The sequence below is a fragment of the Aythya fuligula genome, chromosome 10, assembly GCF_009819795.1.
Source record: "Aythya fuligula isolate bAytFul2 chromosome 10, bAytFul2.pri, whole genome shotgun sequence".
In the NCBI taxonomy this organism is placed as follows: domain Eukaryota; kingdom Metazoa; phylum Chordata; class Aves; order Anseriformes; family Anatidae; genus Aythya; species Aythya fuligula.
The window spans coordinates 9,981,354-10,000,000 of NC_045568.1; the positions used below are offsets into that span (position 1 = coordinate 9,981,354).

General features: G+C 54.2%; 2 protein-coding genes across 2 annotated transcripts in view; both read left to right on the forward strand.

The window, feature by feature from the left end:
- Positions 1-13,299, forward strand: part of NCKIPSD (NCK interacting protein with SH3 domain) — a 46,977-nt gene extending 33,678 nt beyond the window's left edge. The window contains exons 7-13 of the mRNA XM_032194217.1: positions 16-102; positions 890-1,028; positions 5,977-6,057; positions 7,356-7,484; positions 9,393-9,485; positions 10,945-11,117; positions 11,682-13,299. Of these exons, the coding sequence (XP_032050108.1) occupies positions 16-102; positions 890-1,028; positions 5,977-6,057; positions 7,356-7,484; positions 9,393-9,485; positions 10,945-11,117; positions 11,682-11,885 (906 nt within the window). The 3' untranslated portion in view covers positions 11,886-13,299. The remainder of the gene's footprint in view (positions 1-15; positions 103-889; positions 1,029-5,976; positions 6,058-7,355; positions 7,485-9,392; positions 9,486-10,944; positions 11,118-11,681) is intronic.
- Positions 13,300-14,887: 1,588 nt separating this feature from the next.
- Positions 14,888-18,647, forward strand: part of CELSR3 (cadherin EGF LAG seven-pass G-type receptor 3) — a 24,686-nt gene continuing 20,926 nt past the window's right edge. The window contains exon 1 of the mRNA XM_032194292.1: positions 14,888-17,960. Coding sequence (XP_032050183.1) covers positions 14,888-17,960 — 3,073 coding nt within the window. The remainder of the gene's footprint in view (positions 17,961-18,647) is intronic.

Below are 18,647 nucleotides of genomic sequence, written 5' to 3' on the forward strand. Positions count from 1 at the left end.
CATTCCTGCTTCCAGACAGATGCAGACCCAGAAGTTTGCAAGAAAATGTGCAAGAAGAATGAGTTTGAATCCGTCCTGTCCCTTGTGGCATATTATCAGATGGTAAGGTGGCAGCGTGCATTGAATCTCTCTTCTTTTTGAGGCTTCCCTGAAGATGCAAAAGAGCAGGGTTGCTCTGATGAATGTATGAAACGCGTTCCCCCTGGATAGGGCAGTTCTGTGAACTTGTTGGAGTTGTAGCACGTCTCTTCCCCGTGCTGGCAAATCTCATGTTATGCATGCACGCTGCATGGAAGAGCAGAGGATGCTGCAGACTCCGAAGCGGAAGCTAGCCCTGTGAAGGGGAAAGCTTGCTGCTTTTATTAGCTCCGCTGAGGGACAGAATCACCATCTCTAATGTCTAGAGAATGGATATCCGAGGATGCCTTGGGTAAGCTGACAGGCTGTGACTGCTCCTCATTTAATTGATGCACTCCTGTGCATTAGTAAATGGCTTTGCTTAGGAAAGTAGGTTGTGAGCAGAAGCCTCGGGAGTGAGGAAGAAAATCAGTATTCACAGGAAGAACGGAAGTTTTGCCTTCGGTGGCTATGCAGCGTTGCTTTGCCCCTCTCTTTCCTGGACCTTGCTGTCATAGGATGCTGTGGGGCTTGGAGGCTTTTCCCCATCCTGCCTGAGTCCCCAGCTACAGCACATCAAGCCTCGCTGCATTTAGCTTTCATCTGGCACAGCTGTATCTGAACCAGAGCTCAGCACTGGGTTCACTGTTAACCATGGGAGGAGCTGTAGCTTTCCTAGCAGCAGGAAATTCTGGCCAGTTACGTCTCTCACCTTTGGGTAAGCCCTCATCTGGGACATGATTTGATCTAATAAATTGTTTTTTTTTTGCAGGAACACAGGGTGCCACTGCGGCTGCTGCTGCTGAAATGCTTTGGAGCCATGTGCAACTTGGATGCTGCAGTTATCTCAACGCTTGTCAACTCCGTGCTGCCCATGGAGCTGGCCCGCGACATGCAGACTCACACACAAGGTGAGCCACAGCTGCTGCGCTCAGGTCTCCAGGGACATCTTTCCTTTAGATGGGTGGATTACAGCAGCACTAGTTGCCTGTCACTGCCTGACTGCTCTACATGCCCAGTGCTCTGGGGATAAGGGCGTCTGTTTTTACAGTTTTTCAGGTTATTACAGATGTAAGTGGAGAATGCATGGGAGAGGATGTTTCAGTCCAATGGTGCAAGGCCCTCTAGCTCTTGAACATGCCACTGGTGATCCATGTCACTGCTTGTGCAGGTCTTAAAGCACACTTTGAGCTGTTCCAGTTTGATTCATGATGCTGACCAGAGACACCTGCAGACCTGGTGGTTGTGTTGCCAAATATTGCTATTGTCACCCAGAGCTTCTACTTAGCTCGGTATCCTTTATCTCCCAGCAGCCAGGAGTTCAGGAAGAACTAAAGAGCAAGGTGAACGTGTGGTAATACTGCCATGACATTACACTCCAGCCCCTTATGCATCCCTGATGCTGGGGAATCACAACTTAGCTTCTCGTTTTGAAGTCAGTCTGTAGGCCACCAGTGCTGGCAGTATATACATTTTCCCTTAAGTGGACATAGAAAATGTGTTGTTTTAATTGTGGCCTACAATTAAAGTAGCTGTGGAGTGACTGTGTGGCTCAAAGCAGAAGAACCTGAATATTGGGGTCTTGCTGCCTGTGCACTGATTGCGACCTGCACCCTGTTGGTTTGTTGTATGTCCTGGGGCCAATGGAGAAATGCAATTTGGAGATGAACCTGTAAGTTGATGGTTCTGCTCATGTGAGCCAGGGAAATGTCCAAGATGACTGCCTTGGACATGTTGTCCCTGTCCCCAGCGTGCTGCTACAGCCTGTGCCAAGCAGCCTCTGTGGTGGACAGGACTAACGGGGTTAATCCGGGGTCTGAATGGGGCGTGGGGGGGTGAAAGCCAAGCCACAAGGCTTTGTGCTCACCTTTGCTTAGACGGAGTGCAGATCTTTCTCGTGTTGGGACTGACTGAAAAATCCTCTTTGAGCTGAGGGCTGCACAAAGCGCGCTGGGTTAGCGTGGAGAGGGACTGAGATCATTACGGCTGTGTTGGCTAAGCTTTCTCCTTGTGTTACCGCAGCGTATCAATTATACGCAGTGAACCTGTCACACTGTTGGTGTTTTTTCTGAGTATATGCGTGAGAAGCCTCTTCCCTAGGCGGAGGTATTTCTGCCTGAGAAGCAAATAATACTCGGTTACAGAGCTCTGACTGTGCTTCTCTGACAACACCACTGATTTCGTGCTGCCAAAAATAAACTTTATTATGCACCTGTCACTAACTTGTAAAGATCGTCTCCAGGTGAACCTCTCCTGTGCCATGCAAGCAGCCTTCAGTCTTCTGCTCTGCTCCTTCAGTCTTCTGCTCTGTTCAGCTGATCCTGAGCTGTCTCAGAGCCCTTTATGTCCCACTGGGTCATGGTGTAGCTGTCCAGAACATTTTCCCAGGGGCTGCATCATCCCAAGTAGCAGAGCTACCTCTGTCTGTTGCTTGTGCTGGAGCATCAAGCTCTGACATAGGTGACTTCTGTACACCCTTGCTGATCTACACGTGGTATTTCTGGCTGAATCAGGCCAGTCTCCTAGCAAGTGTGTGAGGCTCTGCTTTGGGGACCTAAAAGCATCGCAGTGGAAGCAAGTGGAAAGTGGCTCTGCTGCGTCCCCAGGACTTCTAACCTGCAGCTTTATGGTGTCCCTTCTCTCCTTGACTGTCTCAAGTGAGATGCTATTTGCCTTCCTCACTGTAATATGTAGGCAACACAGTTAAACAGTTGAAAGCTGCTCTTCTTTGGCTACAGGAGCCTTTCAAAGTGATGTCCTGAGGCTGTGCTGCCCTCCTCGTGCTAATGCTTGCAAGCATTTCATCTGTGCAGCATCCAATCCTCCCGGCCTTCACGGCAGGGCTGCAGCGAAGTAACCATCCTTGACCCAGACGTATCTGTCCTTCAGAGGTGACTCAGGGCATTAGTAGTTCCCCCCTGCCATTCTGGTGCTTACTGCTTTGTGTCCCGCTGCCAAATGGCAAGCAGTGCCTCGTGTGAACACACGACCTTGAATGCTGGAATGACTTGAGCGCATTTTGGTACTAGGAACTGGGGAATAGCAGCTGATCCGTGACATACCGTGCAATAGCTAATCCCTTCTGCGGATGGCAGGGGCTGGAGCAATCAGTGCCAGCACCGAGCCACCCGGGACCATCAAACTGGCTGCAGCAGCTCTGTGGGATCCCTCCTGGCTTGTTACTGAAGAGCAGCCGAGGCCGAAGCTCTGCGCGGGGACGCTGGGTGCCTTTGATGAGAAGGAGCTTTACCCTGGGGTCGAGGCAGGCGTGTTGGCTGCTGGCCAGTTCTCCTGCCAGATGCTTGGGTCTTATTGCTTCTGGACAGCCACTTCCCTCTGATGCGCCTGGCCTGCACATCTATCAGTGTTAGAAGAGCTTATGATAAGACACAGTGAGGCAGAATTAGCCAGAACAATTCCATAGAAAGCAGACGGGGATAATCCACTCAGTCATTGTGACTTTCTCCCCTGTTGCAGCTCAGTGTGCGTGCAAGTCAGCTGTCAGGCTCCTTTTATTTGAGTCGTAGACAGCTGCGTCTGCTCCCAGTGCCTGAATTTGTGCTGCTGTGTTTAGAGGAGGAAGCCAAGGTCTTTGAAGGCCTCTGAGAAATTCCTGTCACACATAATAGCAGCTTTCTTGCCAGTACCTCAGCAGGCTTGGGAAGTGCAGGCCGGTGAGTAAACAGCCTCATCTCTGCCAACTTTCACGGCCACTTGAGTGACACTCATCGGCCTGACGTCAGCAGAGTCCCTCTGCTTCAGGAGAGTTGTGTTAATGCTATTTACGTGCTTGCAGCCACGCGTGCTGCTCTGGAAGGAAAAAAGGCTGTGCTTCGGCTGGCAATGCCTCTGTTCTTCAGCACGTTGAAGGGCACAGCCTTGGATGAGACTTGTGGCAGCAGGAGCACTCCAAAAACTTGTAGAGTCTGTGGTGAGTGAGTGCACCAGGTTAATCCAGCTTTGCTCCGAGTTCAGCTCTCAGACTGTTGTCATCACCCTTTCGTTCAGCATTCTTAGGCAAATCCAACAAGATTTGCTGCCTAGGAGTGAGTCTGCTGTCAGCCAAGATGAATGGACATTAGTTCATGGCAGATGGGCCAAGGACATGTGAAACCACCCTCCCCATCCACGTCTAATTAATCTCCATGTTTTCTACAACTGAGTGTTTATCACTGGCTTCTAGTTCTCAGATCATCATTTTATTGGTCCTGATGTGATGAGAAAATGTTTTGATTGTGAAAAACTTATTAAGAACATGAGAGCAGCAGGTCCCTGTATCTGCTGCAGCATCCTGCCTCTGGTACCAGCTCCAAATGTCTCGGAGGAAGGAGTGAAGAGACCACGTAGTGAAAAATTAGGAAAAAGTCACTCCCAAATGTGGGAACGTGCCCGTGGGAGCTGGTTGGTTATGCCTAGGAGCAGCTTTTACCCGTCAGCTCTAACTGTGCAGGTTCCTGCTACCCTTGTTAGATTCTTTTCGTACTGCAGTGAGCTTTGGCACCACTGACACTTTATAGCTGGGAGGTCCTTATGTAAGCATGAAATACAGTTAACTTATTGAATGTCCTCCCTCTCCATTTAGCAGGAATAAACAGCAGTTCCCAGCTCCAGACTGCTCTCGTACAAACTCTTAATCTCATTAATGCATAAAGCCCCAAATGATACGTTCTTACTGAAGTATTTGCTGTTTGAAACCTCGAGCATCTTGTAGAGCTTCAGCAAAGTCTGCGCATTCTTTATTTATAGCAACTCTGCTTATTGAGATGACTTCTCAGGATTATCAGGCAGATAGGATTTAATTTTTCCCTGTGTACTAACAGTGAGTCTGGATTGATCTGTGCACAGAGCAGTGCTATGTCTTAATGGGTGGGTGGGGGAACTGGAACCAGTATGTCTTGCAGGGAAGGATCAGACATCGATGGGACTTTGTTTTCTGGTTTGATAAGAAGTACTCTTTTGGTCTTTTAATAACGAAACGCATGCTTTTCTTGTAACAAGTGCCTGTAGGCTATTTGGGCAGATGTACTGGCTAAAGTTTAGCTACATGTAGTAACCTGCTTTATAAAAATAATACAACTTTTCCTATCATCTTCAGACTTGCTGAAATGGATGGAGGCTGCCTTTTGTTAAAACACAGATCGTGTTCTGTGACTTTTTTTCCCCTCCTGCAAATATCTACTGAGGTGTATCGGTTAATTAAAATTCCGGGAAGGCACCGGCTGTGGTTCTGTGGGATATTTACATATAGCTGCTGCCAGCAAAAAATTGTGTTGGACCAGCAGGCTGCAGGATGTGCTAGCGCTGGAGATGCGTGTGGCCTGGGCAGCGGGCAGATGCACAGCCGGAGTCGTGAGGGGGGATCTGGGCTCCCCAGAGACCCATCGTACCTCCAGGCAGAGCTGAGGTAGCACAGGAGCAGTGCAGAGATGGTAACGAGCAGCACAGCGGTCCGGGGGTGGTGCTGCTTGGAACAGGCGGTGTTTCGAGGTGGCCAGATGGATGCTTTTTTGGGTTCAGTAATTGCATAACTATGGAACGCGTCCTGGGACTGTGCAGGGGAGGTTTTTAATTATTCAGATCGAGTTTGCCCAGATCCTCGTAAGTGGAGGGGGAAAAAAATAAAAAAAAAATGAGAATTTTCTTGTGATTATTTTTAAATTGATTTAGAAATTCATGGCACAGAAGGCATGAGCTTAAACAAGGGGAAAACACCTTTATAGTTCAATAAATACGGGAGCAAAGAGCAGTCTAATCAGTGACAAATGTCTATAAAATGTGTGACTGTCCCTCTGCAGCTGGGGAGTAGCGTGTTACACCCGCAGAAGAATTAATGGCAGGGCCTCTGGGTTTGTCTTGCAGACCATCAGAAGATGTGCTACTCTGCCCTGGTGCTGGCAATGATATTCTCCATGGGGGAGCCCCTTCCGTATCATCACTACGGTAAGAGCAGCACGTGCTCGTGGCTGGGTAGGATGGCAGAGCTGATGCTGGGACGTTTAGGGCACATCAGCAGGCACGGGGGAAGGAGCTTTTCTGGTGGCCAAAGCTAGGGGACGGCCAGGGGAGAGCTCAGCATCAGCAAGGCAAGAATGGGGTCTGCTCTTCACCACTAGAGCCTGCCTGCTGCAAGCACTGAGCTGAGATGACAGATTTTCAGAAAGAACAGCACAAATCAGGGTTGGAGCAGCTGATGCCATGCTGCAGAAGATGCAGCTTGGCTCATCACTACGGCTGAGTGGCATACTTAGCCATACTTACCCAAATATTTTTTATTACTGCTGTCCTTCACGACAACATGCGCCTCATTTGTCTGAGACATTCTGTCTGCTGATGAGGCTGAGTCCAAATTGTTCCACGAACGCCCACTAAATCCATCAGCTGCATAACGTGGCCTCTCCCTGCTCTCCCTTGTAGCTGTGGTGCAGCCCTGTGAATTTTGAGCTCTTAGTGAGAGCAGAGATGATTGAGAGTATTGCAATCAATAGGGAAGTGCAAATGTTCCAGATCTGTTTAATCCATTGTCCTTTCATTCCAACCTTCAGCTACAAGCACTCTCTGCCTGTTTCTTTCAAAAAGGTGTTCTTTTCACAAAAAAGTGTTGTTTTCCCAATACTTGGGAAGCCCTGGGCTCAGTTTTCCTATAGAAACACTGTAGAGATTTTCATAATCATCTCCTCAGCAGCTTCACCTTAACACCCCAATAAACACGTACAAGATTTAAGCCGGTGCAGCAGGGACTGAGGAGTGAGTCTCCACATCTCCTGCTTTTCTCTCCTCATGTAACCCTGGCAATTATTTCCAGCAGGTGGACTTATTTGCATGAGCTCCTGAGCTTTCTTAATAGCTAAATTGAAAAATGGGTTATTACTAATGATCTGGATGATTATTCTTTTTTAAACAGAAGGATTAGACCAGTGGTCAAGAATACAAATCTCTTCCTATCCAAAGCCTTCATTGGTAGCAGTGATGCTGGCACAACAGCTAAAGCAGAATTTGGCTTTTTATTTACTCCCCAAAATTGCCAGTGGGAGACCAACATTCAGCATTTGTCTGGACTGTGGGTAGTTCTCTGAGTCATTTGTCTCTTGCACAAAGACATTTGTTAATTCCCTGGTGGCTGACACTGGCACTCCACTAATGGTTTTAAGCTTAAAAGCACGGGGAAGTGGTTTCCATGGTCCCTTGTTGCTTGGTTTATTTTCACAGTGCTGTAAATGCCCATCTTTCTCCTTGTGCAGAACATCTCAACTCTCAGTTTGTGCAGTTCTTGCTGGACGTGATTGAGGATGGGCTGCCCTCAGACACCACTGACCAGCTGCCTGACTTGTTTGTCAACGTCCTTCTGGCCTTCAACCTCCACATTCCAGGTTGGTTTGGTGCTGTTCTGCCTTAGCAGCATTTCAGTGGTCTGGAGCAGCAAGGGGATGAAGAATGGGGATGCAGAATCTCCCTGGGACTTGAAGGTGCTGTGATAACCTGTCCAGCTCCCATAGTCTCTGTACACTGTTTCTCCCAAGGCTTTTGTCTTGTTAAATATTGTTCAAAACCCCATTGAAAGAACAGCCTGAGAGCCCACGTCCAGCCAGCTGACCCTCTGAAGCCCAGTGGATTTCTCTCCATACTTGCAAGCTGGCTGGATCAAAGCAATTGCTGGCCTACACTTGCAGAGCGCGTGTGGCTAACTCAGGCACAGTTAATTTGGAAGAGAAGATGCTTCAATGGGCATTTCTTGCAATCAGTCCAAAAAGAAAGTAGTCTGCTTTTTGTAGTTCTTTACAGACCTGCTCACCTCGCTGTATCTCTTGCACTTCATTCAGTGCTCATGCACTGCGGCCAGGCTCTTCAACCTCAGCCTGAGCTGCACGCTCTCCTGGCTCCCCTCATTCTCAATCCTCCCTTCCCTGCTGAGCTCCTTAACAGACAAAACCTCTGGTCCCCAGAGAAGGGCATTTGCCCTCTCCCTGCCAGGGGTGTTTGTGAGCTTCAGAGCCTGGTGCTGGAAGGCTGGGGTAGTGCCATGCCCTGGTAAGAGAGGCCACTTGTTCACCCTGAGTGTGTAAAACCTGTGTAATTATTTCCTCTTGGTCAGCTTCATGCCTTTATCCTTGGCTTTGTGGAGAGAAGGGAGGATAAAGGAACAAGGACATGTCCAGTAATTTACCTGGTATCTTGAGTTGTGCTTCATTAATATTTGGGTGAAAGTTTCTAATTTCATGTGAAAGTTGATTGCACGGAGACTGATTAAGCACAGTGTCTGCTGCTCTCATTCATTACACCTTCTCACAGCTACCCATATACTTCCTGACTGCAGTAATTAGGCAATAATGCATGACAGGCAGTGTGTTTCTGGGGGATTACTGCCCACCTGGGGTGTAGCTGAGAGCAGTGACTTGTTCTCTGATGCTAAGAACACGTTAAATGATTTTCAGGTTGCTTATTAGTGGATGGAATTTTTATTCCTCTGTCCGTGAGGTTCATCTGTCTCATATTTCAGTTGTGCAGAGTTAGTTTTTTTTTTTTTAAAAAAAAAAAAAAAAAAAAAACTTTATAAAATGAATTATATTGATGCCTTACAATGTGAAGGATCCTAAAGCCCTTCGCAGCCCATGAAATATTATAGGGTTGCCCATCCTGACACAGGAGTAGCCACGCTGTGCTGTTTGGATGCTTCTCAGTGTGCACACTCACGTGCATGAGGTCTGCTGGGGTGAGTGTATTTTAGCTATGAGAAGTCGCCCCCAAAGCAGGATGGGGACATCTCGAGGAACTCCTTCAACCCTTCCTATGGCACAGCCCAGTGCTGAGCGTTGGGAAGTACTTTTCCCTTCTGGCATGATTCTAGGAGCTGGCCATCACTTCTTGTGAGACTGTGCAAGGCAATAAATTCCAGCAGGGCCCAGCTGATACAGAGTGTGAAGGTGCTGGAGAGAGGAGCCCTTGGCTTCAGAGGGCTGTGAGCAGAGGCCACGTACCACAGTATAAAGCCTCTGCAAGGTATTTTGGCTTGCTGGACTGAAGCCCACATGTGAATCTGATACACACACAAAGACCTCATTATCTAATGCATTGCTTCCAGACTTGTTTCACCTCTCCTATCAGTCCCTCTCCCTGCTTGCTCGTTCTGGGAGGCTGAAACTTTTTGGTTCAGGCTGGTTCCCCCTAGCTCCCCAGAGCAGCGATGTGAAGTAGGAGCCCTCTGCTGCTTTCTGTTGCTGGTGGTGTTACTGGGGTCTCGGCAAACAAAGGCATTGTGCTGAACGGGGTTTCTTCCCTAGTTCCAGAACACAGTGTGATCATGACTACCATCAGCAAGCACTCGAATGTCAAGACGTTCACGGAGAAGCTGCTGCTGCTGCTGAACAGGGGAGGTGAGTTTGTGGTGTTATTATGGGGCCGGTGCGGGGTGCAGCTAATGGTGACTCAGGGAGAGGAGCCCGGTGCTCCTGAAGGGCTGGGATGTGGCATGCAGGGAGCTGGGGAGCTGGAGGCTCGGGCAGGGAGCGGTGCTTCCCGGTGGGTTTGTGAGGGTGGCCGGCTGAGGACGGAGCCGCGTAAAGAATGAAGCGATGCTGACTGCAGCAGGGAAGGGAGGAGAGGCCTCTGGGGCAGCTTTTCCACGCAAACTGGTGTTCCTGTGTCAGACCAGCCCCGTCTCGCAGTGCAGCTGCCCCTAGGCAAGGGAGGAAAGCTGGTGCTGGGCCACTGCTGTCCTCGGACAGACGGGGCTCCGTGAGTGCTGGCACACAACCCGCAGCGTGTGCTGGCAATCAGCTGCCCGGGGGGACAGATCCAGAGGGAGATCTTGCTTTCCGGCAGCCCATTTAGAGCAAAACTTCCCAGCTCAAAATTGCCAGCAGAGGGTTAGCTCCGTGCCCGCTCCAGGCGTGGAGTGAAAGCCGCTGTATGTGCAGAGCCTTTTGCGTGGCAGATTGCTAGAAAGCTGGAGGTCGCTGCAGGCAGAGCAGTGCCAGGTATTTCTGCCTGTGCTGCGTGCCACTATTGTGCTTTCTAATACCTCCTGGATCACGGGGGCTTTGCTGCCTGAGATTCGTTTTGTTGATTCGCTGGTAAATAACTCGTCCTGTGATGCTTGCAGCTCATCTTACTCAGGCTTTAGTTCTCTTTGGGGTTGCAAATCAGTCTCCACGCTGTATCAGCGTGAGGACAGCCTGCATCTCCGTGCTCCTCTGTCTGGCCTCATCCCAAAGCCTTTGTTTAGCCTTTTCCATGCCAGATTCCCTACAGGGATCACCTTACTGTGAGGGGCTGGGGGAAGAAAGAGGGGGGCAAAAACCTAATGAAGATGCTTCTCTTGTGCCCTCCTTCTGCTGGAGCCTCTCTTGGGGTCTGCAGGGACGTGTTTTGGTAGAAAACAGGTCATGATGGCTAATTTAAACTTGGAGGTGTTCCTGTTCGTGCTTCCAGGATGGTGCTAGCCTCGTCTCCATGGTGAAAGCTTGTCTCTGACACAGGCTCTGGTGGGCTTTTCAGAGGGGTCATTCGACCAGACTTAATAAACCAGGGAGAAAATGAGTGGTGGCTGTTGAGCGAGGAGGGGAAGCACTGGGAGGAGGTGGTGCACTAATGAGCTTTCACCTGGGATGTTAGGTGAAACATAAACAATGATTAATGCTAATGCTAATGAATTTGGACTCTGCTCAGTGCCCTGCAGAGCTGCCATCCTGATTACCCAGCTTTGTGTGAGGCACCTAGGTCTGCCGGCACAAAAGCTAGCTCACAGAGGTCAGGGGCAGCCTCCTCCAAATCCTGGGGAAGGTGGAGGTGGGAGGAGTGCGTGCCTTAACGCGGTCTCTCTGCCACCTCCAGATGATCCGGTTTGTATCTTCAAGCATCAGCCTCAGCCGCCGCACTCAGTGCTGAAGTTTCTGCAGGACATCTTTGCCAGCAAGGATACAGCCAGCATCTTCTACCACACGGACATGATGGTCCTGATAGACATCCTGGTGCGGCAGATCGCTGATCTCTCCCCTGGAGACAAGGTGCTCACAGGCTTTGAGGAAGGGAGCACAGTCCCAAAACAATAGCGTTTCTCCTTGCCCTCTCTGTGAGGTCTGCTGGTTGCAGACAGGAGTGGAGTCCTGGGGTGGGCACAACATTTTTGGGTTCCCAAATCTGTCCTGGGGTCTGAGGAGGAGGAGGGGGGATTTATCCTGCCTGGCACACAGCAGCAGAAAGGTGTATTTGAAGAAACATCTGCCAGGCTTCTGGTGGTCAGCGCCCTTCTGTCCAGCAACCTTTTGGGCTCCTCTGTGAGTAGCAGAAGTAGGAAGGATCTCTTGGGTTTTGTTAGTAGAAGAGACGGGACGTGTCTGTGTCTGAGTGGGTCAAGAGCAGTATTAGGGTGCTGTGGGAAAAGTGCAGTTTGCCACAGCTCCTAACGAGGCCTTAAGCAAAGCAGGTGCCTTTTGGAGTTGCTCTCTGGCTGGTCATGCAGCAGCAGCTGTTCCTGTGCTCATGCTGTAATGGAGGCTGGCACGCTTGTTTATCTCACTTTGAATCTTTCATTGTGCTCTCTGTTTTTTTTCTCCCCTCCCACTTGGCAGCTGAGGATGGAGTATCTGTCTCTGATGCACGCCATCATCCGCTCCACGCCGTATCTGCAGCACCAGCACCGCCTCTCTGACCTGCAGGGCATCTTGCAGCGCATCCTAGGGGAGGAGGAGGAGGGGCAGCAGTGCCAGATGGACAAACTGATCATCTTGGAGATTTACAAGGAGTTCCCAGAAATCTCCCCTGGTACCAGCTAACTGCCCCTCGGCTCAGACTGGAGTTCGAACCGCTCGGATCAAAGACGTCTCTTGTTGACACTTTCTCCCCATTTCCTTCCAGTACAGCTCATACCTTATATTCCTCCGTGCGAGGCCTAGGTTCGGACAGTGTTCACCGGCCCTTCAGAAACGCCAGCGGCAGAGAGGGGAGGGCATGGGGTGCCCCGGGGCCTGGCGCTCCGGGAGCTTGGCGCTGGGCAGAGCGGGGTGGGCGCTGGCACGTGGTTTGCCTCCAGCACTCGGGCAGGAGGCGTTTAACGGGCACGAGGGGCAGAGAGCTCGAGAGGGACTTAGCCAGGGTGGCCAGTCCCGAAGCGAAAGGCCCTTGCCTTCAAGTATCACTTCTTTTCCATGTGCATCTCCCTGCAGTGTCCAAGTGGAGTCCGCTGGTGCTTGGAAGAAGCTTTTGTAACATCTGTTTTGTTCGCTGCTGCTAGTGCCAATGTGCTGCAGCCCTGCCACGGGAGGCAGCCTGCTCGCTGTCGAACGCCTTGTCTAGTGAGCCTTCCCCTCCCTCCCGGCCCTCAGCTTCGACTCGGGGTAGCAGTCCACGTAGGGTCATAGAGGTCTTATCGCAGCAGCTGCTTTTTTTTCAACCTGCTTTCTCTAGTGATGTTTAAATCTGAATTTCTTGCCCACTGTGGCAGCCTACAACTCACGGCCGCCGGGGCGACGCTGCTCTTAGGAAGCCTTTGGCGTGGACACAGTGCAAAGACACGTCCTGCCAAGCAGAAGCTGCTGCTTGCTGCCTCTCTGGCATCACTGCCCCGGGCAGAGGGGCTGCGTGTGGGCAGGGGCACTCTCTTCGTAAAGCCTGTGGATTTTCTTGCCTTGAGCTTCGTAGCAGCTCTGCCTCGCTGCCCTTCCTCTCCATGCGGCAGCGCTCAGAGGCAGCGTGAGCCTGGTGTCCAGTAGCTGTTTGTGACTATGCACGAGTGTGGGGAACCCTTATTTATATTTCCTCTATGTTTCTAGCAAACGGGATTAACCTGTTTCCCTGTTACAGATGGTCACACACACACTAACGTGGGTCTCTTCAATATTCGTGTCCGCAGTCTGGTCACTCCCTGTCCCCAGCTGTTCCTTTGCAGTATCCTGGTAGGAGCTATTGGTGTTTGGAACTGGAAGTACTGGGCATTGTGTTTTACAGCTTGAGGAGACGACACCTGAGCTCTGCTCTGCAGGCCTGGGCTCTGGGCACAGGGGCAGCGATGCTCAGGAACAGAGGGGTGACGACCCCCTCAAGTCAGCCTGGGAATGCCCAAAGCTTAATAACCGCCCTCATAGAGAAACCTATTTTTCCCCTGTAAAAATGTATGAATGTCAGAAGGGATCCTGTATTTTCTTAAACACTACGTGTAACATGCAGAGGAATAAAATGTCTTAAACTGGACTTCTGTGAACATAGCCCCGTCTGTCCCAGCGTGGTGTGGGTGAGCCCTGGTGCGTGGGGACCGAGGCAGGGTGGTGGCTGGGTGCCTGCTGCCTGGAAAGCAAAGCACTGGCTGCTCACCCCAAATGGGAGTGGTGCCGCAGTCACTTTTCCTACACTTGGCTTCCAACACTGAGACACGTGTTTCCATTAGCCATTTCAGGCCATTATTAGGGTGCTATCTCCTCTTATCAGTGTCTTTGCGGCAGCTCGGGGTGTTGGGGGGCTGGTGCAGCGGAAGCAATCCGTGACCTGCACCTCTGGTTTATTGTCTGGAATGATTCAATTACGCCTATTTTGTGGCAGTAATACCCCGATGACTTCCTCATCCTCCCGAGCTGTCAGCTGGGTAATTAGAGCAAATAAACTTAAAAGCTTTCATCATTTTTTTTAAAGCATCACCTCTCTTCTGATTGGGTTTCTTGATGGCAAATGCTGTGGTTAAGGAGCCACAATGCCTAAGGAGATGATGGCAGAGGCTGGCATGAAGCCGGCACCTTCGGGTGGGGAGGTGACAGCGCCCGGTCTGCGGTGCTGGCCTGAGGGCTGTGGCACTTCCCTGAAGTAGGTCAGGCTGTCACCGGGCCAGGGCAGCTCTGCCACTTGCTGTTAGGCTAACGGGGCCGGTGGGGAATGTGAATCCCCCTGGGCACTGCACGCAGCTTGGTGCTGACACGCAGCCTGGCCTGTTATAAGCTCACTTCCCAGCTTTTTGGGGGAATGGAAACCCGCGCCCACCACATGCTGTCCTGAGGGCTGGTGGCCATGCTTGGTGGGCTAACAGGGTTAGAGATGGGTCTGACAGTGGGGTTCTTGCTGCAGCACCAGCACGGGGGGTGGCACAAGAGGTGCTGTGACCCTGTCTACAGCCGCTATGGGGCTGCTGATCCCCCCCAAACCCCTTGGTGGCCCCCAGCCCGCTGTGCCCAGGGGCTGGCAGCACCTCCTCGCCTTCCTCCAGGCGTATCGCCCAGTTCTGCTGGGCTGTGCATAGAGGCACCGGGTGCACCCAGGGTGCTCCCTGCCCTGCTGTGTCCCCACTTCTCCCCACACACCTCCTACACTGACTCTCACCCCAACATCTCCCTTTCTTCCCCAGCACGCCACCCATCACCTCACCCCGGTGCTGGGCGCTATCGGCACCATAAAGCCCCGTTCCCGGGGAGCCCGTTACAAGCCGCAGCACCTCATGCCGCGCTGTTTGGCACCGAGATGAGGTGACAACGACAACACCGAGCGGCTTTCGCTTCGGCAGAACCCGAGGGTAGCGAAGTGTCTGTGTGTGTGTGTGAGGGGGACGGGGGGATGAAGAACCCGAAGCCGCCTCCCCCCCGCCCGCCCTCCTCAAGATGGCGGCGGCGGGCGGAGCGGGGCGGGGCGGCGGGAGCCATGTTGGGGCTGCGGGAGGAGCCGCCGCCACCCCCGGCCGCGGCGGAGCGGAGCGGAGCGGAGCGGGGCGGGGGGCGCCCATCGCCGCCGCTAGGCGGGGGCGGCTCCGAGCCTCAGCCGCCGAGCGCCCGGCCCGGGCGGCGGCCGCCGAGCCACCACCATGGCGGCGGAGCAGCGGCAAGCGGCTGCTCCGAGCCGCCGCCAGCGGGGACTGCAGCCGCTTCTCCTCCTTCTCCTTCTGCTGCTGCTCCCTTTGTTCCCCCCCGGGCTCGGGGCCGCCGCGCCGCCGGGCAGCGGGGGGTGCCCCGCCGCCTCGCCCTGCTGGGTGGCGGGGGGTGCCGCCGCCTCCCCCCCGGGGCTGCCCCCGGGGCTCCGCCGCCGCTCCCCGCAGCGCTGCCCGCCCCGCAGCGCCCCGCCGCCGGCCCCGCTGTGGAGGGGGAGGCGAGCGGCCCCCAACCGGCACCCGCTGTTCCCGCAGTACAACTACCAGGCGGAGGTGGCCGAGAACCAGCCGGCGGGGACGGCGGTGGTGGCGGTGGCGGCGCAAGACCCCGACGGGGGCGAAGCGGGGCGCTTGGTGTACTCCATGGACGCCCTGATGAACAGCCGCTCGCGGGAGCTCTTCAGCATCGACCCGCGAGCCGGGCTCATCACCACCACCCAAGCCCTCGACCGGGAGAGCATGGAGCTGCATTACTTCCGAGTGACGGCCGCCGACCACGGGGCGCCGCGGTTGTCCGCCACCACCATGGTGGCCATCGCCGTGGCCGACCGCAACGACCATGACCCGGTCTTCGAGCAGGGCGAGTACCGGGAGACCATCCGGGAGAACGTGGAGGAAGGCTACCCCATCCTGCAGCTGCGGGCCACCGACGTCGACTCGCCGCCCAACGCCAACATCCGCTACCGCTTCGTCAACGAGCGGGCCGCCCACGCCGTCTTCGAGATCGACCCCCGCTCCGGCCTCATCACCACCAGCGGGCCGGTGGACAGGGAGAAGATGGAGAGGTACTCGCTGGTGGTGGAGGCCAACGACCAGGGGAGGGAGCCGGGGCCTCGCTCCGCCACCGTCAAGGTCTACATCACGGTGCTGGATGAGAACGACAACACCCCGCAGTTCAGCGAGAAGCGCTACATCGTCCAGGTGAGGGAGGACATACGGCCCCACACGGAAATCCTGCGCGTCACCGCCACCGACTTGGACAAGGACAACAACGCGCTCGTTCACTACAACATCATCAGCGGGAACAGCCGGGGCCAGTTCTCCATCGACAGCGTCACCGGGGAGATACAGGTGGTGGCCCCGCTGGATTTCGAGGTGGAGCGGGAGTACGCCCTGAGGATCCGGGCGCAGGACGCGGGGCGCCCTCCCCTCTCCAACAACACCGGCATGGCCAGCATCCAAGTGGTGGACATCAACGACCATGCCCCCATCTTTGTCAGCACCCCTTTCCAAATCTCCGTCCTGGAGAACGCCCCCCTCGGCCACTCCGTCATCCACATCCAGGCTGTGGACGCGGACTACGGCGAGAACGCGCGCCTGGAGTACAAACTGACGGGGGTCTCGGCCGACACGCCCTTCGTGGTGAACAGTGCCACGGGGTGGATCACGGTCAGCGGGCCCTTGGACCGGGAGTCGGTAGAGCACTATTTCTTTGGGGTAGAGGCTCGGGATCATGGCTCCCCGTCTTTGTCTGCGTCTGCCAGTGTCACCATCACGGTGATGGATGTCAACGACAACCGCCCCGAGTTCACCCAGAAGGAGTACTTCATCCGCCTGAACGAGGACGCGGCGGTGGGGACCAGCGTCCTCAGTGTCACAGCGATTGATCGGGACGTGAACAGTGCCATCACCTACCAGATCACGGGGGGCAACACGCGGAACCGCTTCTCCATCAGCACGCAGGGTGGGGTGGGGATCATCACTCTGTCCCTGCCGCTGGACTACAAGCAGGAGAGGCGCTACGTGCTCACCGTCACGGCCTCCGACCGCACCCTGCGTGACAACTGCCACGTTCACATCAACATCACCGACGCCAACACGCACCGGCCTGTCTTCCAGAGCGCCCACTACTCCGTGAGCATCAACGAGGACCGGCCCGTGGGCAGCACTGTGGTGGTGATCAGTGCCACAGACGATGACGTGGGGGAAAACGCCCGCATCACGTACTACCTAGAAGACAACGTCCCTCAGTTTCGCATCGATCCAGACTCCGGGGCCATCACTCTCCAGGCAGAACTGGACTACGAGGACCAGGTCACCTACACGTTGGCTATCACTGCCAAGGACAATGGGATCCCGCAGAAAGCAGACACCACCTATGTTGAAATCATGGTGAATGACGTTAATGACAACGCGCCCCAGTTCGTCAGCACTCATTACCAGGGCATGATCTCTGAGGACGCGCCTCCCTTCACCAGCGTGCTCCAGATCTCTGCCACCGACCGGGATGCCCACACCAACGGGCGAGTGCAGTACACCTTCCAGAACGGGGAGGACGGGGATGGAGACTTCACCATAGAGCCCACCTCAGGCATCATTCGCACCGTCCGCAGGCTGGACCGCGAGAACGTCCCCGTCTATGAGTTGACTGCGTACGCTGTGGACAGGGGCATCCCTCCGCAGCGAACTCCCGTCCACATCCAGGTTACCATTCAGGACGTGAATGACAACGCCCCTGTCTTCCCAGCCGAAGAGTTTGAGGTCTTGGTAAAGGAGAACAGCATCGTAGGCTCTGTCGTGGCCCAGATCACAGCTGTCGACCCGGATGAGGGACCCAATGCCCAAATCATGTACCAGATTGTGGAAGGCAACATCCCCGAGATCTTCCAGATGGACATCTTTTCTGGGGAGCTCACAGCCTTGATAGACCTGGATTACGAGACAAAACCTGAGTACGTGATTGTAGTGCAAGCCACCTCTGCCCCTTTGGTCAGCAGAGCCACGGTGCACATCAAACTCATCGACCAGAACGACAACAGCCCCGTTCTCAAGAACTTCCAGATCCTGTTCAATAACTACGTGTCCAATAAGTCCAACACCTTCCCCTCGGGGGTCATCGGGAAGGTCCCAGCCTATGACCCCGATGTGTCCGACCGCCTCTTCTACACCTTCGAACGGGGAAACGAGCTGCACTTGTTGATTGTGAATCAGTCGAGCGGGGAGCTGAGGCTGAGCCGCAAGCTGGACAACAACCGCCCGCTCGTGGCCTCCATGCTGGTGACCGTCACAGGTAGGCTGTGAAAATCTTCCCGTGCCTCGTTGCTGTGGGTTCATAACGCCTGCGGGCTTTGCGTGGTCCCCGTGGGCAGCCCCTTCCGCACCCGGGGTGTCGGGGACCGGCAGCGAGGTTCGGATGGGGACGTGCTCCAAACCGGGAAATCCCGGAGGGACTGGGAATGGCGAGAGGGGAGCCGTGCTGTATGAGGGCATTTTGGGAGGGGGGCTGAGATCGGTGGTGGTCTGTAAGAACAAAGCCTCGTTACTCGGCTGCGAGGATCGCACGCAGCTGCCAGCCAGGCGCCTTTGGAGGTGCCGTCACCAGCAAAGCCGTGCCGTGGGGCGCCGGCCGGGCGAGCAGCGGGTTTTTGGGGTGGCCGCTGCTCCCCGTGCCCCCAGCGGGTGTGCTTCCCTTCCCGGCCGTGCCTGGGAGCCACGGGGCCGGGCTGCTGGAGGCTGCTGTTAGCAAGCAGCTCAGGGCTGGGTGCTGGCCGTGGTACCTAACGGAGGCTGGGGCTTCCAAAACGCGGCGCCGCCTCTCCAAAGCCAGCTCGGTGTTGCAGATGATGGCCGTAACAGACCTCAGGTGCCTAAAGCTCCCGCATCGTGTGTGTCGCTGGGCGAGCCGAATGCTCATGGTAGCTCCCTGGGGTGGTTTGGGAAGTGCTGGGGTTGCCTCCAGCCAAGCTGGGGATGGGGT